Source organism: Coregonus clupeaformis, chromosome 35 (assembly GCF_020615455.1).
Source record: "Coregonus clupeaformis isolate EN_2021a chromosome 35, ASM2061545v1, whole genome shotgun sequence".
NCBI classification, from domain to species: domain Eukaryota; kingdom Metazoa; phylum Chordata; class Actinopteri; order Salmoniformes; family Salmonidae; genus Coregonus; species Coregonus clupeaformis.
The window spans coordinates 21532646-21557722 of record NC_059226.1 but is presented as its reverse complement, the minus strand read 5'-3'; the positions used below and the strand labels follow the sequence as shown (position 1 = coordinate 21557722).

The following is a 25077-nucleotide window of genomic DNA, read 5'->3' as shown; positions in this document are numbered from 1 at the left end:
GCCCCGCACATTGACTCTCTCAACGGTACCCCCTGTATATATAGCCTCCTACTGTTATTTTTATTTTACTTCTGCTCTTTTTTCTCAAAACTTTTTTTTGTTGTTGTTTTTATTTTTACTTTTTTGTTAAAAATAAATGCACTGTTGGTTAAGGGCTGTAAGTAAGCATTTCACTGTAATGTCTGCACCTGTTGTATTCGGCGCATGTGGCCAATAAAATTTGATTTGATTTGATTTGATTTGGTCTCTGCCTACTCACAGGAACCTCACCATGTACCCATCTTCCTCTACCACTCTCTTCACTTCTTCAGCATATTACATTTTCTGTACTACTTTCTGACCTCAACCTGCCTTTCTCTCACCAGACACCTCCAATCTCCAGCCCCATGGGCAACCCACAGCTTACACACACAACTTTCTCCAAGGATACTACTCATTCCTTCATCTCATGCCCTCCTGCACATTTCTCACATCTAGGAATCTCCCTCCTACACACTGCAGCAACATGACTATAAGCTTGGCACCTAAAATACCGTAGTATTTTCTGAACAAAAAGCTCTCATGGGATAACTAACACATCCGAACTTGACCTTTTTGGGCAAAGACTGCATCAAAACTCAGCAGGCCAGATAATGTCTTCTCCGTTTCACCATGTGCTCCGCCGTGTTTGCATCGCACCAAACAGCAGGCATCACAGACACCAGGAATCTTCCATTTCATCTGATCTTCCGCAACACTTAATGCCACCCCGCTATCACTCCTTTCAAAGGCGCCCTGCTCCCAAGAGCAAAGCAAGTCACAGTTCTTGTCCCTAGTCACGTGGTCCGTAGCGCCCGCTCCTTCTGGACGGAAGAAACACAATAAATAATCAGGAGTCCACGTGTTGAGTTGCTAAGTAGAGATCATATGGCCATTACAAATCGTCCCCAAAAAATCCATAGTCACATGATTGTGTTATTATTGTGTTATTAGCTACCCAATATGATTCATATATATGGTATATGGTTACAGGGTTGGGGCCTAACGGATTAACGGATTACAAAAGAACGTGTACTATATTCTTCATGGGTTGCGATCTGTACATCCTGAGCGCGCTCTGCTGAAATGCGCTGAATTAAATATGATAATGCTTTGAATTTATGAACGGCCTATTTCGCAATTCAGAACAACGTAATTGGCGATCAAAGTTACTCTATCATTACTACACTGAACAAAAATATAAATGCAACAGGTAAAGTGTTGGTCCCATGTTTCATGAGCTGAAATAAAAGATCCCAGAAATGTTCCATACACAGAAATGTTCCATACACAAAGCTTATTTCTCTCAAATGTTGTGCACACATTTGTTTACATCCCTGTTAGTGAACATTTGTCCTTTGCCATCCACCTGACAGGTGTGGCCTATCAATAAGATGATTAAACAGCATGATCATTACACAGGTGCATCTTGTGCTGGGGACAATAAAAGGCCACTCTAAAATGTGCAGTTTTGTCTCACAACAAACACAATGCCACAGATGTCTCAAGACTTGAGGGAGAGTGCAATTGACATGTTGACTGCAGGAATGTCCACCAGAGCTGTTGCCAGAGAATGTAATGTTCATTTCTCTACCATAAGCCGCCTCCAACAGTGTTTTACAGAATTTGGCAGTAGGTCCAAGGCCTCATAACCGCAGACCATGTGTATGGCGTCATGTGGTGAGCAGTTTTCAGATGTCAATGTTGTGAACAGAGTGCCCCATGGTGGTGGTGTGGTTATGGTATGGGCAGGCATAAGCTACAGACAACGAACACAATTGCATTTTATCGATGGCAATTTGAATGCACAGAGATACCGTGACGAGATCCTGAGGCCCATTGTCGTGCCATTCATCAGCCGCCATCACCTCATGTTTCAGCATGATAATGCATGGCCCCATGTTGCAAGGATCTGTACACAATTCCTGTAAGCTGAAAATGTCCCAGTTCTTCCATGGCCTGCATACTCATCAGTCTCCCATTGAGCCTGTTTGGGATGCTCTGGATCGACATGTACCACAGCAAGTTCCAGTACCCGCCAATATCCAGCAATTTCGCACAGCCATTGAAGAGGAGTGGAACAACATTCCACAGGTCACAATCAACAGCCTGATCAACTCTATGCGAAGGAGCTGTGTAGTGCTGCATGAGGAAAATGGTGGTCACACTAGAAACTGACTGGTTTTCTGATCTACTTGTTTTTTAAAGGTTATCTGTGACCAACAGATGCATATCTGTATTCCCAGTCATGTGAAATCCATAGGTTAGGGCATAATGAATTTATTTAAATTGACTGATTTCATTATATGAACTGTAATTCTGTAAAATCTTTGAAATTGTTGCATGTTGCGTTTATATTTTTGTTCAGTATAAATATCAGTTTCACTTGCTGTGAAATCTTTAGGCCTACGCGCAGCCAAGGCCGCAATGTGGCGCAGCAACAATCTTATTTTGGGAGAACCCTGGCATCGTGACCATATCTTGGTTTTAAAGGCTTGAAATGGGAACTTCAGATTTCAGATTTTTGCGGTATTTCGCCGGACTCTCGGGATAAATATGAATTATTCCCGTTATTGAAACTTGGTATATTTTCGGGAAAATATTAATCGCTAATGAGCAGCATAACGAGACAGCGCACACAAGCGGGGGAACGGTATTTTGACATTCATAGGCGAGAAGTGCTTTGATAATGTAACATATGGATCCAGAATAAAGTTTGGAATTTTCATACGAGACAGCAGTCAGGATTTTGGGTCAGGATTTTGGGTTTCAGTGGGATTGGGATAGGAAAATAACCCAGGCTCTATATAAGGCTATATAAGGCTTCTACGTGAGTCAGATAACACACTTGATTTAGGCTACATTATTGCTAAATGATTCTGACCAGTGATAGATGAGCAAACGAAGAAATTAGCTACCACTTCCACTTGTCTAGCCAGAGATCAGTTAACCAAATATACAGACAGAGATTCAGTAAAACAAAATCACATTGATTGATTATCAGACAAGTCACAGGCTTTTGGTCAGCAGTAGGACAGGCTACTACTACGCGAGTGAAGAGCAAATCCACTTGCATAACATGCTAGCAAAAACTAAAAACTAAAATCTGACATTGACTGATTTATCTAGAAGAGTCCCCCAAACTTGCCTCAAAGCATCGCTATGGCGCTGTTCCAATCAAAACGGTGCTGAAATGATAATCTAGGTGACCTCACACAACTATTGCTTTAAATTAGCATAACGGTTGGATATGACTTTGGGAGTTTAAGTATAAGCAATAATTTGATTCATGCCTTCAATTCCATTAGCCTATATTTTCATCATTCGGTCTCATGTGCAGTCCTGCAGTGTCATTTATGTGTATGCTTTAAATTTATGGCGACTTTGTGTGAAGTAAATCCGCTAGGCTAAAGGCTTCCAGGCGACAACCTGTTTGGATAATGTGCTATTTGTTCAATCTGTTGCTGCGCATGTTGTGTATTTTGTTGAATTGCAATAGTGCGACATTAGTGGGACATTTTGTAATTTCCCGGGTCTTGTCATTTTATTTTTTCGGGAAATGTGAAGCGTGGTCCCGGGACAGTCCCGGGATCCTGGTTACTAGTCCACACACCCACACAGTCGTCAAAAGGGCATGCAGCGCATCTTCCCCCTCAGGATGCAAAAAAGATTTGGCATGGGATTTGGATCATCAAAAAGTTCAAAAGCTGCACCATCGTGAGCATCTTGACTGGCTGCATCACCGCTTGGTATGGCAAATGCACCGCCCTTGACTGCAAAGCGCTACAGAGGGTGGTGCTGACAGCCCAGTACATCACTGGGGCCGAACTCCTTGCCATCCAGGACCTCTATATCAGGCGGTGTCAGAGGAATTATAATCTATCCTGATGCCTAGTCACTTTACCCTGCCTTCTACCTCAATTACCTCGTACCTCTGCACATTGACCTGGTACTGATACTCCCTGTATATAGCTCCATTCTTGGGTATTTAATTGTATTCCGCTTGTGTTACTATATATATATATATATATATTTTTTTTTTTTACTCTGCATTGTTGGGAAGGGCTCGTAAGAAAGCATTTCACGGTAAAGTCTACACCAGATGTATTCGGCGCATGTGACAAACAACATTAGATTTGGATTTGAACAGAAGTGTCATACCTGTGTGGGTGTGGGGAGAACTCCCTGTGAACAATTAGTTGGTAATGTTAAGTGACAATACTAACCACTAAAACACAGGTGCATTGCAGTATTGGAAACAATGTGAAAAGAAAGAGAATACGAGATTTTGAAGATTGAATTAGCCGCGCTATGGCGCGCCACATGAACTAAATACCACAGTTACTTTCAGTTGTATAAATGAATGTGAGTCTGTTCGAATGAATTCATGAAATGATGTGAGTCTCTTTGTGTTAATGAATGAATTGTCAGTGGGTGCTCTTTAAAAATACAGTGTCAGATTATTTATTTCCTTGTTTTCATCACTACCAGAAAATCTGCAGGGTGTGCAATGGATCTGGTTATCATGGTCGTGGGTATGTACTGATTTGTGATCAATACAATCATTGCGAGGGGCAGAGGAAGGGAAAGTAAGTATGATATGCACTCCATTGAACAGCTTTTAATCACAGGTTAGAAACAGGAAAACTGGGAAAAATGCATTTCTGTAGGAAACTGCCCAGAAAATCACACAAATGTAACATGCTACTATATGTAATATACTACCACTATATTTAATATGCTACTACTATATGTAGTGTGTTACTATATGTAATATGCTACTATATATATATATTTTTTTTGTTGTTGTCATTTAGCAGACGCTCTTATCCAGAGCGACTGACAGGAGCAATTAGGGTTAAGTGCCTTGCTCAAGGGCACATCGACAGATTTTTCACCTAGACGGCTCGGGGATTAGAACCAGCGACCTTTCGGTTACTGGCACAACGCTGTTAACCACTAAGCTACCTGCCGCCCCATATATGTAATGTGCTACTAAATGCTTACTTAGGAAATAGCTGTAGCAATAGTACAGTGTTTGTATTGCAGTCGTTTCCTTATTTCCCATCAGACACTTGGGTGGCTTGCTTGAAATTTTCTCCGGACGTTTTTTCTCTGCAGCTGCGACCTTTGTGATGGCCAAGGGTCAAAAGAGTGTGAGACCTGTCATGGGCAACGACAGCTTTTGGTCTACATCAACCTCAAGGTGATATGGTGAGTGGTGTTGCTGGCTCAGCATTGTTCAACTAAATAACAGTATGACTGCCTTTACACAGGCAGCCAAATTCTGATCTTTTGCCCAATTATTGGCAAAAAAATCTGATCTGATTGGTCAAAAGACCAATTAGTGGAAAAAGATCAGAATTGGTCTGCCTGTGTAAACTCAGCCTCTGTGTCATACAGTGGATCCATCAACTTTCTCTGCTTCCCTTGTATGAGTAACTAGGATATGTATTTATTGTTTATCTTCTACTTTCACTTGATTTCCTCTATTTCTGAATCCACACTGACTAGGACTAATAATCCTGAAAACTATGTCGGGAACAGTCCAGTGGTTTACAAATGGCCAACCTGAATAATGTGTCTGGGCAGGATATGTTTAAGGACTCTCAGTACATGGTAAAACTCTCACTATCTGTAAATCGCTCTGGATAAGAGCATGTGCTAAAATGACTAACATGTAAATATGGTAAAACTCTCAGTACATTGGAAAAACTCTCAGTACATGATCAAACTTTCAGTACATGGTAAAACTCTCAGTACATGGTAAAACTCTCAGTGCATGATAAAACTCTCAGTACATGGTAAAACTCTCAGTACATGGTAAAACTCTCAGTACATGGTAATATGCCATATTTATGGGAATATTACATTTCTGGGATTAATTTATAATGGACTAAATAGAGGATTACATAATGTAGCAGGAAATTAAAATATTTGATCATGCCTTGTTATGTACATGAGGCAATACGTTATTCCTATCATTTCATAATGGCAGACATATACCCTCGTTCATGTAGGTTCACCCAGTGATGGGTTTCCCAGACCTTAATGTGATGCGTGCTGCAGAGCGCCTAGTGAGGGAGCACCAAGCCAAGTTCTCTCAAGACATCAGCATTCTACAACAGGTAGACTGTTTCGTTTCTTTCCACCTCATTATTCAAATTACAGCAACTCCTTTTTCACATAAAGTATCTAATTACACTGGAGGAATGTTTATACATTTGCTTGTTCCAAGATGAAAAACATCAATAAAATAAACCAATCCCATGACATTAAGGGAACCCTATTTTCCTCTCTCGCACTCTCTCTCTGCAGCGCCAGACCATCGAGATAATTCATATTACCAAGGTGACCTACAAGTGGAAGGGAGACACACATTTCCTTTGTCTATGGGAATGAGTTTAAAGCCAGTGCTGATGACTATACAGATACCTGGTGCTGCACAATACTTTAATGTGTGGCCCTGTACGGCTCAGTCGGTAGAGCATGACGCTTGCAACACCAGGATTGTTAGTTCGAATCCCCCATATGTAAAAAAAAATAATAATACTTGCATGACTGTACATCGCTGTGGATAAAAGTGGCTGGTGTAATGGATGGCTTTGATTATATTGAATATGTCTGTCTTCCACAGGGAAGGTGATTGTATTGTAGTTTATTGTTGGCTTGGCAGTTTGCTAAGCTTCATAGTAATTCAACTTATGCAGTGAATGCTTTGGATATTGTATTTTCCACTTTAGAAGTATATGCTCGACTCCCGTGGTCATCCGTACACTAAGCGCTATGTACAGTGCATTCGGAAAGTATTCAGACCCCTTCACTTTTACCACATGTATATAAGGTATTTCTGTTTTTTTTAAATTTGTAATACATTTGCAAACATAAAAATCAATCTGTTTTCGCTTTGTCATTATGGGGTATGGTGTGTAGATTGATGAGGGGAACATTTTAATTTAATCCATTTTAGAATAAGGCTGTAACAAAATGTGGAAAAAGTGAAGGTGTCTGAATACTTTCCGAATGCACTGTATGCAGTAGGAAGTAGCTTATAAACTGTACATTACTCAAGTGTTATAGCGATTGTGTATAAATGGGGTCTGATTGTTGGAGTGTGCCCCTGGCTGTCCTAAGAATTGTGCCATCTGGTTTGCTTAATATAAGGAATTAGATTTATAGCATTTACTTTAACTTTTGATACTTAAGTACATTTTAAACCAGATACTTGTAGACTTTTACTAAAGTAATATTTTACTGGGTGACTTTCACTTTTACTTGAGCCATTTTCTTTAAGGTTTCTTTACTTTAATTCAAGTATGACAAATGAGTACTTTCTCCACCTCTGGACAGATACTCTTTCTGGATCAGCACATCTTTGTTGTGTCACAATATTACATCCTACATTATGCATAAGTAACTACTTTTAATCAGATATAGCTGAAGATGGAGACAAGTGTACAAGTCATTGATGTGTAATTCCTTCCACAATTCACAGTCACTTTGTGATGCCAACCATTAGGTATTTGCCAACCAGAAACACAATTCATCTTTGTTTTTTAATCTAAATTATTGATGGTGCCGGCTGTTGTTCTTCAGAAACATGGATTTCCAAAGCCAACATGATCTTGGAGTGCCTTGATCTCACAAAGAACTGCCTCTTTCTGTAGGTTCAACTGTGAAATAAAAGTAAATTACTTCATTAAATGCATATACATATAGATAACATTGTTTTGAAACAATTCAGAGAGGACCAACCTTCAGGGCATATTTATAGGACTGCTCTGCCTCAAGTCTTCTGCCCGTCTGAAACACAACCACGCAGCACATGCACACACACTTGAGGGTTAATACACATGGATTTCACCTGAACTATTTGTTTGTGTCAAAACCCCCAGTACACGGCCCTAAAGGAGCCAATTCTCTTCTGGCCCCCTTCTACACACACGATATACTGTACTGTCCTATAGCACTCAGTCCCACATTACAAGATCTCTTCACATCTCCTCAACCATTCCTGGGTGAAGTGACAACAGAGATCCTTTCATTATATATGTAATTCTATGGTAGTGACATCATACGGTTTGGATCATAGAAACAGAATCCATAGAAAGGGCTTGAAACCTCTAACCCTGGCAATCTGGCTGGCCATCATTGACTTGAATGGAGAGGACCGTTTTATGAATTCTATTTCTATGGACTGGACGCTCACCTGCAGAGAAACTAGAGACAGGTAACCCCACACCTCCGCGTTCCCGTTGTTCAGGGTGTTGGCCTCTGTCAGTGCATCCTCTGCTTCAGTCAGCTCCCCTAGCTATGTGTGGGCACGTACACGTACACACACATACACACAATCATTGCAACTAAGAATGTATTCCTAATTCCTAACTAGCCTGGTTAAATAAAGGTTCAATAAATAAAAATACACACAAATATTGCCTTGATACATAATCAAAAAGAGTGGTATCATTTGAGAAGAGTAGATATGGTATTTTTACCCGGTAACAGGCAATCCCTAGTCCCAGCCAGGTGAGGCAGGAGGGGGTGCTCTTGCAGGCGCGCAGGTAAGTCATTTTCGCCCTCTGAAACTTAAGTGTCAATACATAAAGGGTTCAATTCAATCATGTTGGCACACATAGGTAGGTAGGAGCTGGAGACGTACACCTGATTGGTTGACGAAGTGCAGAGTCAGACTAAAAACAACAAATCTCCCACATGCCTAGTGATTCTTAATTACAGGGCGTTATTTAGAGTGTGTAACTTTAATATTTTTTACTTTTTAGAATAATGTATTGTTCTCCACCAAAACAACTATCAACTCCTGAACATTCCCCAGTAGTAAATAAAGAGTTCTCAGGTCACAGGTGAGGTGTGTGTGTGTAGCCCTCACCCCCCCCGTCCTGTCCATCTCACCTCCCCTTCCTGCAGGTAGATGGATCCCAGCCGCAGGTAGATGGGGTGTGTGTCTGTGGCATCCGTCACAAAGTCCAGGGTCCTCTCGTAACACTCCTGGGCCTTCCCAAACTCCCCAGTCAGGTGGTGTATGTGCCCAAACAACGCCCATACATCTGGGTCCTATACGTGTCCAGAATATACATCTGGGTCCTATACGTGTCCAGAATATAAATCTGGGTCCTATACGTGTCCAGAATATACATCTGGGTCCTATACGTGTCCAGAATATAAATCTGGGTCCTATACGTGTCCAGAATATACATCTGGGTCCTATAAGTGTCTTGGTGGTCCTCTGTAGCTCAGCTGGTAGAGCACGGCGCTTGTAACGCCAAGGTAGTGGGTTCGATCCCCGGGACCACCCATACACACACAAAAAAATGGATGCACGCATGACTATAAGTCGCTTTGGATAAAAGCGTCTGCTAAATGGCATATTATTATTATTATTATTATTGAATATACAATATAGCAATCAGGTCCTGTGTGGATCACTTAGTCAGAGCATGGTGTTAATAACACCAAGGTTGTGGGTTCAATTCCTGCAGGGATCACACTCTGCTAATGTGCTAGCCATTTGATTCCTGTATGGAATAATATATAAATTTAGAAGCATCAGATTATCATCAGATTGCTGCAAAACCAATTTCCCTTTCAAACAATAAAGTCAAAAGTTTAACTTGAAGGGCCAGACACAGATTAAACCTAGTTCAATTGAGAATTTCCATTGAGCATGATTTTTACTCCTGGACCAGGCTTAATTTGTGTCTGGGAAACGGGCTGGAAACGTCTGTTGGCGCTACCTGAAAGCTGTCGTTGAGCGCCTCCTTCAGGCTGGACTCGGCACTGCTGTACTCTGCCCTGAGCAGCTGCAGGCGGGCCAGGGCCAGGTGGTAGGAGCTGCTCAGACCCCCCTCTGGACACAAGAGCTCCTGGGCCAGCGCTCTCTGGGCCATCTGTGGGCAAAGGGTCAGAATTGGACAAGATTAGTTACATACGCACAATAAACCACATGGATCATCAGAGTCTCTTATCATCTCATCTGTAGCAAACACAGGACACAGAGGGAAGGCTGCCAGATATGTATCAGGAGTGATGCATAAATGCACACACACAATGTAAACAATGCACACACACACACACACACACACAATGTAAACAATGCAAACACACAACCAGAAGGGGTCAGACACAAATAAAAGGTGAGATTCAGAGCTGAGATCAGCGCCACGCAACTCTTACTTTTGATACAGAGCTATAGTGGCTTACCAGTCTAACATTCTGTATGGGTTTTTCACTCACTATCTTCTGTTGGATTGGGCCATGGTTTAGTGTATAAACATCAATAGGCTTCTATACAGCATGTGTGTCTAGTAGCTGAGTGTGTGTGTGTTGCTGACCTGTAGTGCGTTGTTCTGCAGCAGGAACTGCACTGTCTCCATATAGATTGTGGTGTTTAGTCTGGTGGGGGTTGCTAGATGTCGCATGGCGCTAGGTTCAGCCTCAGCACCTCCCTTGTATCCCTCCCCAGGCTTGCTGCCCTGGCAGCTCTGAGACCCGGTCACCACACTGGCTTCTGTGTCTCCCTCCACGTCTACATCCAACAAAAGTAGATCAGAGAAATGAGTTCGACCTCTTGCACAACAACACCTCACACTCACGAAGCATGGTCTTGGTTGAGCAAGGCCGACAATACTTCTAGTGTCAGGCAGGGTGGCCACTGCACGATGCTCGATTTGGCACTCGGTTAACCAGCTAGCGATACTGCATCTGCTTAGTGCTCACCTGGCTTGATGGTGAGCGACTCACAGCTCGCCACCTCCTGCTCCTCCTCCCCCAGGGCTGGTGGCTCCACCCCTGTCTCCACCCTGCAGGGTGGGGTGACCACCAGGGCTGCCCTCAGCTGCTTGGTGGCCTCCAGGAAGGCCATCTCTGTCTGGATGGAGTTCTCCTGGCCCTCATTGAACAGGCCTGACCAGCGACCACACATAATGAGACCCAAACAGAACAAATACAGTCACCACCATTGGACTCTGCACATTTTTTGGAATTGACTCCCAATTGAAGAATCAGAATCGACTCCCAATATTTCTAAAGTCATACAGCCCTATTACCACACATTATTCTAGTATTGTAACACTGTATAAAGTATTATGCCGTGTCATTAGAAAGTGCCAGGCATTTCCTTGTATTGAATTCTTGGGATTAGATGATGTTTGCTGACAAATGAAAGTAAGATGTCTGTTTGTGGTTGTGATTAATAGAGGCGTTTCCAGCCTGGTCCTAGATCAGTTTGTGCTGTAGAGTCAACTCCTAGGGTTGTTGTTACAAACATACAGTATCTGGGACCAGGTTAGCATCTCCCTCCCTGGCTCTCATCTCTTACCAAACAGAGTCCAGGCCACCACATTGGACGGGTCCACACACGTGGCTCCCTCAAAGAATGTCTCTGCCTCCTCGAGGCGTCCACCCATCTCTGCCAGGATACCACACATAAGCAAACTGCAGACAGACAGAGAATATCCAGAATATCGTTCAGTTAAACTTTATGTAATTCATTTATTTGCTCATAAAAGAAACAACATAAAAAAAATAAAAAAGATTGTGCAGGGGTGAAAAACCCCAGAAAGGGCTTGTAGGAGGGTCCTTGCCCTCATCCCATGAGAGGTATACATGCAAATGACAAGTTCCTGGTTTCACTGGATATAAGTTTTAAGTATGGACCTCTATTCCCCTAGCCTGGTTAAACCAGACTGAATGCTGAACCAGGTTACTATCCCCCTCCCTATTACCTGGGCAGGTGTGTCTGCTCCATGGACACAGCGTAGTGGAAGCACTCCTCAGCCTTCTGGTAGTCAGCCGTCAGCATGTAGAACACCCCGTAGTCAAACCAGTGGGCTGGGTCGCTACGGTCACGGGTCAGCTGCTGCAGGGGGGAGAACAATCACAAACAAACCAAGCTCACTAAAAGGGTGAAATGTCCATTGTTATGATGTTTTGTCCCTCCCGTCACAACTAAAAGTCCAATGGTTGAAAACATTCAAGAGCTTTTTCACAGGCACACTAGTGACGGCAGCACAAGGGTGTGGTGCAGACAGTGTAACTACTCAGAATGTGATTTAGTTGAGTGCTTCAGCACCTCGCTTCGCCCAAACTGATCCCCTCAAACACTCAGTTTACCTCCTGGTAGTACTGGGCAGCTAGCTGGTAGTCCCCGTTGAGTTGGGCCTCCTTGGCAAAATGGATGAGCTGGGCACAGTCCACCAGGGGGCGAGGTTGAGTCTCCTGGGCATCCACTGACAATGTCTGGAGAGAGAAGAAGAGCAAGGCTGTTACGTATTTTTTTGTGATAGATTTTGTGGACACAAACGTTTGCAATGTGGCACAGAATTAATTAATGTTTCAACAAATATAGAAAATTACAAACAGAGCCCCATAAGGGATAGTTACGAAAACCCAACCCTAAGCAACAGTGACTAGAGTCTGGTTTCAACTATGGAAGAGGAACTACGTCATTACCTACGTCGATAAGAAAAAGAAAAACAATCTGGGGACTCTCCCAACAAACCAAAGTTTACAGGCAAAACCTTTGCAGTGGTTTTAGTTAAGGTAGATGATGTAAACTAGCCACTTGCGAAATGCACTCATTAAAACAATGACCTCTGTGTGATCTCCATCTAGCTAGCTACTATTTTGTATTTTATTAAAGCGGATAAAGTAGTGACGTAGTTCCTCTATGCCAAAAGAGTCCATCATTGAAACCAGACCCTAGTCATGTTTTTGCCTGTGTTCGTGTTTAAGGGTCTGCACAAGGGAAGGGAAAAGGGAAGAACAGAATATGCGGAAATCCATGTAAAGAAAGAGCTGGGCATGTACACTACCAGTCAAAGGTTTGGACACACCAACTCATTCAAGGGTTTTTCTTTATTTGTACTATTTTTTATATTGTAGAATAATAGTGAAGATATCAAAACTATGAAATAACATATATGGAATCATGTAGTAACCAAAAAAGTGTTAAATTTGATTGCCAAGAGTGTGCAAAGCTGTCATCAAGGCATTCTCTCAACCAGCTTCAGAGGTAGTTACCTGCAATGCATTTCAATTAACTGGTGTGCCTTCTTAAAAGTTAATTTATGGAACTTCTTTCCTTCTTAATGCATTTGAGCCAATCAGTTGTGTTGTGACAAGGTAGATAGCCCTATTTGTATACAGAAGATAGCCCTATTTGGTAAAAGACCAAGTCCATATTGTGGCAAGAACAGCTCAAATAAGCAAAGAGAAACGACAGTCCATCATTACTTTAAGACATGAAGGTCAGTCAATACGGAACATTGTGCAGCGCTATGATGAACATCAAGCGCTATGATGAAACTGGATCTCACAAGGACCACCACAGGAATGGAAGACCCAGAGTTACCTCTGCTGCAGAGGATAAGTTCATTAGAGTTACCAGCCTCAGAAATTGCAGCCCAAATAAATGCTTCACAGAGTTCAAGTCACAGACACATCTCAACATCAATTGTTCAGAGGGGACTGTGTGAATCAGGCCTTCATGGTCGAATTGCTGCAAAGAAACCATTACTAAAGGACACCAATAAGAAGAAGAGACCTGCTTGGGCCAAGAAACATGAGCAATGGACATTAGACCGGTGGAAATGTCTCCTTTGGTCTGGAGTCCAAATTGGAGATTTTTGGTTCCAACCGCCGTGTCTTTGTGAGACGCGGTGTGGGTGAATGGATGATCTCTGCATGTGTAGTTCCCATCGTAAAGCATGGTGTAGGAGGTGTTATGGTGTGTGGGTGTTTTGCTGGTGACACTGTCTGTGATTTATTTAGAATTCAAGGCACACTTAACCAGCATGGCTACCACAGCATTCTGCAGCAATACGCCATCCCATCTGGTTTGGGCTTAGTGGGACTATCATTTGTTTTTCAACAGGACAATGACCCAACACACCTCCAGGCTGTGTAAGGGCTATTCTACCAAGAAGGAGAGTGATGGAGTGCTGCATCAGATGACCTGGCCTCCACAATTCCCCAACCTCAACCCAATTGAGATGGTTTGGGATGAGTCGGACGGCAGAGTGAAGGAAAAGCAGCCAACAAGTGCTCAGCATATGTGGGAATTCCTTCAAGACTGTTGGAAAAGCATTCCAGGTGAAGCTGGTTGAGAGAATGCCAAGAGAGTGCAAAGCTGTCATCAAGGCAAAGGGTGGCTATTTGAAGAATCTCAATATAAAATATATTTTTGGTTACTACATGATTCCATATGTGTTATTTCATAGTTTTGATGTCTTCACTATTATTCTACAATGTAGAAAATAGTAAAAATAAAGAAAAACCCTTGAATGAGTAGGTGTGACCAAACTTTTGACTGCTACTGTAAATGTATGTATGGTGGGACTGGGAAGGGTGAGCACGGGTGTGTGTGCGCAATGTGCATGCATTCCTGCGCTGGTGTGTGTGTGGACGTGTTTAACTATACTTGTGGGGATTTTGCATGCGTCTTGCCTTATTGAGGGCGATGTGCATCTCGTCCACCAGGAACACATAGAGCTGGCTGAGGAAGGCCTGCAGCTGCTCAGGATCTGAGAAGGCCTCGGTCCGTAGCATCTTCTCTCTCACGATACGCACCACAGAGTACTGACCATGACATGGCAGCAGAAACATCACCACAGAGTACTAACCATGACATGGCAGCAGAAACATCACCACAGAGTACTAACCATGACATGGCAGCAGAAACATCACCACAGAGTACTAACCATGACATGGCAGCAGAAACATCACCACAGAGTACTGTCCATGACATGGCAGCAGGAACATCACCACAGAGTACTAACCATGACATGGCAGCAGAAACATCACCACAGAGTACTGCCATGACATGGCAGCAGAAACATCGCCACAGATGTATATTGTTAGTCTTATTATACATCCCACTTCTGAGATTCTATGAAAAACAATTGTTTATGAATAACATACAAGGGGAAACATCTGACACCGTTGGATTGTCTTCTCAAAAAGACTTAAAAAGGGACGACGGAGCTAGCCTGGTCCAATTTGGCAAGACAGCACAAACAGATCTGGGACCAGGATACTAGGGATCCAGTTGATCCTTCTCTAAATCTATAATACATTGTAAGGAACCAGCCTCAGATGAGAAGAACAACAAGCAGACTGGCTTGTTTACCAGACTTTAGGAGATAAGCACCAGCTGGCTACTGGTTAGCCCTGACCCCACTGTCTAAAAGCAGCTATTAAGCCCTCATGCAACTGTCATTCTCAACATTTTCCTTTACCCATTTCCCTAACCAGGATCATATTCATTAGGGTACACCATAGCAAAATGTTTTGCAACGGAAAACAAAAACAGCTGTTTCTTAAGTTCAGGTAGTCTCTCCCTGTTTCAGTCAGTCAGTTCAGGTAGTCTCTCCCTGTTTCAGTCAGTCAGTTCAGGTAGTCTCTCCCTGTTTCAGTCAGTCAGTTCAGGTAGTCTCTCCCTGTTTCAGCCAGTCAGTTCAGGTAGTCTCTCCCTGTTTCAGTCAGTCAGTTCAGGTAGTCTCTCCCTGTTTCAGTCAGTCAGTTCAGGTAGTCTCTCCCTGTTTCAGTCAGTCAGTTCAGGTAGTCTCTCCCTGTTTCAGTCAGTCAGTTCAGGTAGTTTCTCCCTGTTTCAGTCAGTCAGTTCAGGTAGTCTCTCCCTGTTTCAGCCAGTCAGTTCAGGTAGTCTCTCCCTGTTTCAGTCAGTCAGTTCAGGTAGTCTCTCCCTGTTTCAGTCAGTCAGTTCAGGTAGTCTCTCCCTGTTTCAGTCAGTCAGTTCAGGTAGTCTCTCCCTGTTTCAGTCAGTCAGTTCAGGTAGTCTCTCCCTGTTTCAGTCAGTCAGTTCAGGTAGGCTCTCCCTGTTTCAGTCAGTCAGTTCAGGTAGTCTCTCCCTGTTTCAGTCAGTCAGTTCAGGTAGTCTCTCCCTGTTTCAGCCAGTCAGTTCAGGTAGTCTCTCCCTGTTTCAGCCAGTCAGTTCAGGTAGTCTCTCCCTGTTTCAGTCAGTCAGTTCAGGTAGTCTCTCCCTGTTTCAGTCAGTCAGTTCAGGTAGTCTCTCCCTGTTTCAGTCAGTCAGTTCAGGTAGTCTCTCCCTGTTTCAGCCAGTCAGTTCAGGTAGTCTCTCCCTGTTTCAGCCAGTCAGTTCTGGTAGTCTCTCCCTGTTTCAGTCAGTCAGTTCAGGTAGTCTCTCCCTGTTTCAGTCAGTCAGTTCAGGTAGTCTCTCCCTGTTTCAGTCAGTCAGTTCAGGTAGTCTCTCCCTGTTTCAGCCAGTCAGTTCAGGTAGTCTCTCCCTGTTTCAGTCAGTCAGTTCAGGTAGTCTCTCCCTGTTTCAGTCAGTCAGTTTTTGTTGGTGGCTAATAAATGCGACCCAGCCCTTTCTCACCTTAATCTGCTCCTTGAAAGCAAAGTACTTCCCAGAATAGTTGAGTTCTCCCAGGAGCTTGGTCTTGCGCTGCTCCTGGCTGGTTGGGTCCAGAGGCTTCTCCCCGGGCAGGAAGGCAGGCCCGAACAGCTGCTGGTACTGCTCCAACACCTGGCCTGCCACACTGGCTATCTGGGCCTGGTACTCCTGCACAGCCTGGTACAGCAGGATAGAAGGAAGGAAGTAGGGAAGCAAGGAAGGAAGTAATGGCTAAAAATATACTTGTTTTCAAACAATTATGACATTTGGCAACGACTTACATTCCCAGAGCCCGTTATAAGGTTAAGTGTGACGTTGGTTTGGGATGTGCTGGACTGCAGGAGACAGCAGCTATCATCACTGGAAACCACTGGCATTTTATGCCTCTACTTACCTTTGACTGTGTACACAAATCTAGATTATGGCCACAAGATGACAATCACTCAGAGTGAATGTAATGATCGAGGGAAGTGTAATCATCAGACCATGTTATTGGATTGCATTTGTGGAATGTGTGTGTGTGATGGTTTACTCTCTCTGCTCCAGCAGGTCTGCGAGGCAAGGGAGCTCTAGCAGGTATCAGCTCCATCACCCTTTCAACAGAAATGCATAGAAAACGTGGTAAACCATAAAACAATGTTACAACAACGTTACTAGGATATTACTACAACTGCTACATCTTTTCAAACAAACCATCCCTTTTTCTTCCCATTCTAATCTATACTACTGCAGTACTTCCACTCAATTACTTCAGACTTAAATGTTTATCTCTGAGGCCATTCCACATATTTGATTAAAGTTGAACAAACGTCACGTTACCTTTTGGCTAACTCTTCCGGTGATCTCTTTGGCACCAGCGACTTCTCAAAAGCGATTTCAATGATGATGTAGGTTCTGGAATCTGCATACATCTAAGTTCAAGGTTCAAGTTAATTTGCCATATGCAATAGATTCATTGGAAATGGTACACAGAGATGATAGGTGCTTCCTATAGAGGGCGGAAGGTACCCTTGGGGATAAGAGCGTTGGGCCAGTAACCGAAAGGTCGCTAGTTCGACTAGGTGAAAAATGTCCATGTGCCCTTGAGCAAGGCACTTCACCCTAATTGCTCCTGTAAGTCGCTCTGGATAAGAGCGTCTGCTAAATGACTACATTATAAAATGTATACATGACCCCTAGATTTGATATTGTTTATTGGTTCACAGAACCCCAACTCACCTGGCCCTCTATGTTCACTTGTTGCTGCTGTTCAGGTTCAACCAGCGTCACACTATCAGTGCCAACGGGTGCCGACTTCCCCTGTGTCCCGGGCTGAAATAAAATAAATCACTAGTCTCCTTCTCTCCCACCAAGCAAGGGAAACAAGCACAGTATACTTCTCTTCTAGTTCACTCTTTACGAGTTAGAATATTGCCATGAGACATTGCAGAAAGACGAAGTTGGAAATACACAATAGTAAACCACCTGTTTTCAAATGATACCCTGGTTCAACCATGCTACAGTTCAAAACAGTTATTAAACAGTTATTTTCTAGGTGTATGTGGGCATGTGTAGGCAACACTTCTAGGCAACGCTTGTGTATGAACCACGAATAAGAGGGGGTTGTTTGTGTGGATGGATTCATGTACCTGTACGTACCTGTGCATGCCTGCATGTATGTGTACTATATGAACATGTATGTGTACTTTGTGCACTTTGTGTGTGTGTATCCGTGGGCATGCTTGTGTGAGTGTGTGTGTGTGCACTTGTGGAAGCATGCGTGTGTGGGTGCGTGCCTGTGTGTAGGAGCGTGTTATTTGTCTGGCCGTGCCAGATGCTCAGTTGGTGGGGTGGCTGTGTACATGTGTGTGTGTTTACGTGTATGTGTGTGTATGCAAATGAATGTGTGTGTGTGTGTGTTCGCCGCTCCTTCTGCTGATGGACCACGGGGGGCTGTAGTGAGGGGCCAGATGAGCTAACAGCTAACGAGATGATTCACCGCTCTCTGACGAAGCTGGCAAGCTGCTGCCATTAACGCTAATTGCTTTGGGAAGCGCTCCTGTTGCTGCCGACCCACAATTAAATCAGAGAGGAAATCAGGGTCTCTGATCTAAGATGCTCTGTGGGAGACCGCAGCTGGCCTATCAACAGGATGTCACTGAATGCTATTGAGACCTTTTACAAAGAAGTCATATCCTGGCTCTATCTCAATTTGTTTTTCTGCGATTCCTTGCATCCTATCTCCTTGCCTCCTTCTCAACCATATTGGAGGAGAAGGTCAAAGGTCCCTCCCGTCTCACCTTGTTCTCCAATGTGTTCTGAGACAGAGGCGAGGAGAGAGGGTTCTAGGCATCAAGGAAAGATGAATCGAGAAAGAGGCACTGTCTGAGACGCAGAGCCCCATCATGGTCAAAAAGGCAGTAAGTCAGTCACTCACCCTTTTGGGCGATTCCTTGGTGTCCTTCCCGCCCTTGTGGCCGCCGTCGAACATCTTACTAGGGGCCGCCTTACAGGAGCCTACGGAGGAGAGGGCCCTACCTCGGCCCTGGGTGGCCGAAGCCCTGATACTCTCTCTCAGGACACTGATGTTTCTCTTAGCCTATCAAACACAATACAAGGGTCATGTTCATTAGGGCACACCGTAACAAATCTTTTTGCAACGGTAAACGAAAATGACGGTTCTTATTGGACCAAGTCCATGTAATCGTCCCTCCTATTTCAGTCCGTTTTGTTCCGTTTGTCGCCTTATGAACATGACCCAGGTCACACATAATAACACCAGATAATCACTCAGCAGGGGGTGGTTTGGTTCCATGTTTCCAAGGTAATGCCAAAACTCACATTCAGCACCTCAGGTGGAGCACGAGAGCATTAGAGCACATCACAGGAGGTTGATGGCACCTTCATTGGGGAGGGCGGGCTCGCGGTAATGGCTGGAGCGGAATCAGTGGAATGGTATCAAATACATCAAATATGGTTTGATGCCATTCCATTTGCTCCGTTCCGGCCATTATTATGAGCCGTCCTACACTCAGCAGCCTCCACTGGAGCACATTAGAGTGATCCTATTGGCTTCAAGGGTGTAATGAGAGAGGGATGAGACCGAGAGATAACAATTAACAATCCAAACTATGGCACAACAAGCCAATTAGCAATGAGTAATAACGATACCCGCAGGGATACAGTGCTGGCACAGCTGTGAAATAATAAAAGATGTGTCAAATGTGAGTTGTGGTTAACTGATGTATCTCATATTTCCACATTTGTTATTTACTGCGCTAACACAAACTATTTGTTTTAAGATTGTAATAACTTGGACCATCAACTGTTTTGATTCTCTATTTTAGGACACTTGAGGGTATCATAGAAAAATGTTTTAAGGGCAATAAAGTGTTATCTATCTACATAGGAAATGTACTAAAACAAACCAAATGTCCTCAGCAGCATGATACTTTGAACGAAACTCCAACTGACAGAGAGAGAGAGCGACAAGGACATGAAAACTGGCACGGAATGGAATGATGATAATCTGCTGTGTCTCAGAATGAATTAGTCAACATGGCTGCATCTGTTCTGGTAGTCTGTTCTGCAAGTCTGTTTCATTTCTCCACTCATTTCAGTCTCACACACACACACAACTAAAGCAGTTCTGTAATAATCATGAGTGACAAATTAGTGTTGACCGTTCCTCCACTCCTCCCACTGCCAGCCTATCTCACCTTAGCCTTGCAATACCAAACCTGTCAACACCATATTCTAAAGAAACCTTGAATGGCTGTAGTCGAAGATACTCTCACCTTGACCAGTAGGTCAGAGTCGTAGAAGGGGTAAAGCCGGTATGCCCCACGGATACGCCTTGCCCCGGGGTACAACAGGGGCGCCATGTCCACGTATGCAACTCCATGGAAGGAGAGTTGGGTCTCATCCTCACCCTGTTGAACAGACACACCCACACACACACAGACAGACAAATACAAAGGCAGTTCAAACAATCATTAGTAAGGATATTAATAATAATGGCCATGAGTGATTTAATCAGATCCTGTACAGGAGAAATTCAGTGTCTTACTCCCTTGTCTTTGCCAGCCTTCCCTCCCTTAGTGGCTCCAACCTGTGGTGACCTCATGACCTCTACTGGCCACAGTCTGCTCTCTGCTATCCTACGGGTCAGACTGAGAGAGGAGGATAAAACATAGATAAAGAATTCAATTAAATTCCATTAAATTCAATAAAACGTTATTGTTCCCAAAGGGCAATTTGGTAGTTGGCTTATATAAGTCAACTTTTTTCAATTAAATATTGAAAAACGTTATTGAGGATAGTGTAGCTTCATACCCTCTCTATATAAAGTACCAGTCAAAAGTTTGGACACACCTACTTATTCAAGGGTTTTTCTTTATTTTTTTAACTATTTTCTACATTGTAGAATAATAGTGAAGACATCAGAACTATGAAATAAGACATATGGAATCATGTAGTAACCAAAAAAGTGTTAAACAAATCAAAATATATTTTTAAGTAGTCACCCTTTGCCTTGATGACAGCTTTGCACACTCTTGGCATTCTCTCAACCAGCTTAATGAGGTAGTCACCTGGAATGCATTTCAATTAACAGGTGTGTCTTGTTAAAAGTCAATTTGTGGAATTTATTTCCTTCTTAATGCGTTTGAGCCAATCAGTTGTGTTGTGACAAGGTAGGGGTGGTATACAGAAGATAGCCCTATTTGGTAAAATACAAAGTCCATATTATGGCAAAAACAGCTCAAATAAGCAAAGAAAACCGACAGTCCATCATTACTTTAAGACATGAAGGTCAGTCAATACGGATAATTTCAAGAACTTTTAAAATGTCTTCCTAGTGCAGTCGCAAAAACCATCAAGCGCTATGATGAAACTGGCTCTCATGAGGACCGCCACAGGAAAGGAAGACCCAGAGTTACCTCTGCTGCAGAGGATAAGTTAATTAGAGTTAACTGCACCTCAGATTGCAGCCCAAATAAATGCTTCACAGAGTTAAAGTAACAGACATGTCAACATCAACTGTTCAGAGGAGACTGCGTGAATCAGGCCTTCATGGTCGAATTGCTGAAAAGAAACCACTACTAAAGGACAATAAGAAGAGACTTGTTTGGGCCAAGAAACACGAGCAATGGACATTAGACCGGTGGAAATCTGTCGAAATTTTGAGATTTTTGGTTCGAACAACCATGTCTTTGTGTGACGCAGAGTAGGTGAACGGATGATCTCCGCCTGTGTGGTTCCCACCGTGAAGCATGGAGGAGGAGGTGTGGGGGTGCTTTGCTGGTGACACTGACCGTGATTTATTTAGAATCCAAGGCACACTTAACCAGCATGGCTACCGCAGCATTCTGCAGCGATCCGCCATCCAATCTGGTTTGCGCTTAGTGGGACTGTAATTTGTTTTTCCACAGGACAATGACCCAAAACACACCTCCAGGATGGAGTGCTGCATCAGATGACTTGGCCTCCACAATCAACTGACCTCAACCCAATTTAGATGGTTTGGGATGAGTTGGACTGCAGAGTGAAGGAAAAGCAGCCAACAAGTGCTCAGCATATGTGGGAACTCCTTCAAGACTGTTGGAAAAGCATTCCTCATTAAGCTGGTTGAAAGAATGCCAAGAGTGTGTAAAGCTGTCATCAAGGCAAAGGGTGGCTACTTTGAAGAATCTCAAATATATTTTGATTTGTTTAACACTTTCTTGGTCACTACATGATTCCATATGTGTCATTTCATAGTTTTGATGTCTTCACTATTATTCTACAATGTAGAAAATAATAAAAATAAAGAAAAACCCTTGAATGAGTAGGTGTGTCCAATCTTTTGACTGGTACTGTATATTTGTTACAGATAAAATCCAAGATGTGTGTGTTTAAAAGCAGGATTCAATAGAAGCAGATCATTTGCAGTGAGGTGGTGTGGTGTATCTGTCTCACCAGGCTGCACCATCTGCATCCAGAAAGCAACGACGCTCTGTGTCCCAGCTCACTCTCTTCTTATTGGTCTCCGCTTCATTCCGGAAATCCCTGTCCTGGAAAACACAGGACGAGATGAGGGGAAGAGATCCATACATTACACATAATGTATTGGTCAAACCACTGAGAGGGCAAACAACATTGACTCAATGACAATAATTGAAAATACGACAGAACAATAAAAACATTGTATTCATTTCGTATTAACGTGAGATCATGCAGCAGTACTAGAGATGGTTTACCTACCATAATACTAGAGTACAAGTAGGCTAGAGTACCTCTATGCTGGTGAGATCCCCATCCTCCATCTCAATGGGCTCTGCCTCTATGGAGACACCTGGTATGAATTGAGCTCCAGAAGCCAACAGGGGACCCAGGGGCCACTTCCTGGGTCTTCCCATGGGTTCAATCTCCCCGCCCACTTTCAGCAGCCCATTGGAGAACAACAGAACCTGCTCTTTCTGGGGGGAAACAAGAAATGTGTCAGGTACAAGTTAAAGTTAAATGTCATATGACATTAGGGATTGTGGGTTCATCTATGTGTGTGTATTATATCCTTGAATTACTGTCAATAGTTCAAAGTTGATAACATTTCCACAGTAAAAATGCTTTAGTGCATTAGCATGGGACTTGGTCTGTACTATTCCAGTGTGATCGTGAACTAACCTATAGAGTTGTCATTCTATTCAATAGCAAATATTTGCCAAAATCCATGAGAAGAAGAGGAATTTCACTTTACTTCCTGTATTGACTCAATTGAAATGGAATTGACCCCAACCCTGATGGCAACATAGGTATTTTATCTCTCACCTCTGCAGTGAGGGGAACCTGCAGGGCAGCCACATAGCTGCAGGGAGGACCAGATCCAGAGACAGGGTTCCACACCTCCGGTACAGAGTAAGCTGTCTCCACAGTAACCTTCAGCAGGTTGGATTCAGACAGCTGGACGCCGGATAGCAGAGGCTCGGGAACACAGACGGTCACGTCTAGAGATGGCTGGGTGCCAGGCAGAGAGGAGGGGGATGTCAATTACAAACAAACATAGAGTACACACACACACACAAACACACAGTCACGTATGAACACACACACAAACACACAGTCAGGTATGAACACACACACACACAAACCCACAGTCACGTATGAACACACACACAAACCCACAGTCACATATGAACACACACACACAAACACACAGTCAGGCATGAACACACACACAAACACACAGTCAGGCATGAACACACACACAAACACACAGTCAGGCATGAACACACACACACACACACAGTCAGGCATGAACACACACACACACACAAACACACAGTCATGTATGAACACACACACAAACACACAGTCACGTATGAACAAACACACAGTCAGGCATGAACACACACACACACAAACACACAGTCACATATGAACACACTCACACACACACTCACACTCACACGAAGACACACAAAGTCTCTCGTGCTGGTTAGTCTTTACTCGTACCTTACAGCTGCCCTCCTGTGAGGCTGCATCCGCAGGTGAGCCAGGGGTTGGATGAAGTAGCACAGTGGATGAGAAGCTGACCTGACCTATTGAGGGTGAGAGAGAGAGGAATCAATTTAAATTTTAATTTTAACCATGAGTGAGGTTTTTTTGTCCCCGGAAGGTATTAAGTTAGATGGATACTTGATTGGATCTAATGTGTTGGTCTCTCACCATGCAAGAGAGGTATCAAGTCCACTATAGCTTGCCCTATAACTGCAGTCTTCTCCTCCTTCTGCTTCTTCTCCTTGGGAAGGATCTCAATCACTGTCACTAAATGACAACAACACCACAACAGAGAGGATTAATGTGATAAGCAACCGTCGATTGGTGAACGAGTGAGACACGGTACAATGAGGATATCGATCAATCCTCAAGATGAATAGTGGCTATAACATCTGAAATAGGCAGCATACATCATAATAATGGATTAGTTGGTAGTAGCTCACATATGACAGGTTTGTGTGCCATGTCATCTAATGTGTGGCCAGCATCTGAGCACTCAAAGCTGCAGGTGAAGTTGTAATCCACGCCCTGATCCACAGCAGCATCTAGCTTCTGGGAATCTCCCAGCATGATGCCATTGAACTCAGCCCTCACATAGTTCAGGAGGGACTCAGCCTTGTTGCCCCTCTGGAAGTGAAAAAGAGACACCATTTAGTTTGAGGTGTGTTTATTATAATACTAACGTTAGCTAGCTAGCTAACTGAATTTGATCAATGGAGCTCAGTCACTGTCGGGGGTGCACATTTTTGTCATAGCCTAACACACCTGATTCAACTGATCAATTAAGTTAGTCATCAAACTCTTGATTAACTGAATCAGTTGTGCTTCCTGAGCTAGGACAAAACAGTGCACAACTATGGATCCCCAGAACCCGAGCATTTAAAACACCGAGTTAGCCATTTGCAAGCTGCTACTACTGACCTTTCTTATTATACCTCAGTGATACTACTGCAAAGCAGATAGGGTTGCAAGCTTACCAGGTTATTTCCACGTAGTACAGTTATTTTCACGGGTACTGCTTTGTCTCCCGCACCACGAAATTGTTCCATTATGGTTTTGTAAATCAGAGTGAGTAAAAGTCAAATGTTTGTTGATTGTTCCGATAACTATAATTTCCCCCATGCACTGCAGCAGGTGAATACACCAGTGTCCCC

General features: G+C 43.4%; 1 protein-coding gene across 2 annotated transcripts; it reads right to left on the bottom strand.

Moving 5' to 3' along the window:
* Nucleotides 1-7287: 7287 nt before the first annotated feature.
* On the bottom strand, nucleotides 7288-25072 carry cfap70 (cilia and flagella associated protein 70). 2 transcript variants are annotated; one of them, XM_041863812.2, is made up of 26 exons: nucleotides 24901-25072; nucleotides 24367-24550; nucleotides 24092-24190; nucleotides 23879-23964; nucleotides 23195-23380; nucleotides 22663-22845; nucleotides 22346-22440; nucleotides 20457-20559; nucleotides 20185-20319; nucleotides 18825-18986; nucleotides 17627-17719; nucleotides 17228-17319; nucleotides 16941-17001; nucleotides 16391-16585; nucleotides 14482-14613; nucleotides 12148-12273; nucleotides 11760-11893; nucleotides 11354-11469; nucleotides 10753-10938; nucleotides 10368-10561; nucleotides 9771-9923; nucleotides 8929-9090; nucleotides 8514-8603; nucleotides 8228-8329; nucleotides 7774-7821; nucleotides 7288-7691 (listed from the first exon to the last, which is right to left on the bottom strand). In XM_041863812.2, exons 1-26 carry the CDS (start codon nucleotides 24970-24972, stop codon nucleotides 7611-7613), a joined length of 3270 nt encoding a protein of 1089 aa, XP_041719746.2. In that variant the 5' UTR covers nucleotides 24973-25072; the 3' UTR covers nucleotides 7288-7610. The 2 variants fall into 2 exon arrangements, with proteins under 2 accessions (XP_041719746.2, XP_041719747.2); XM_041863813.2 differs by lacking the exon at nucleotides 14482-14613.
* Between the last annotated feature and the right edge of the window lie 5 nt (nucleotides 25073-25077).

Excerpts from the sequence above, each read along its gene's own strand:
- cfap70 (XM_041863812.2), bottom strand. The coding sequence starts at position 24,972 with ATGGAACAATTTCGTGGTGCGGGAGACAAAGCAGTACCCGTGAAAATA. Across the intron at positions 23,965-24,091 it reads CTTGATACCTCTCTTGCATG|GTCAGGTCAGCTTCTCATCC; the intron begins GTGAGAGACCAA and ends CACCCTCAATAG. Across the intron at positions 20,320-20,456 it reads AGGCTGGCAAAGACAAGGGA|GGTGAGGATGAGACCCAACT; the intron begins GTAAGACACTGA and ends TCTGTTCAACAG.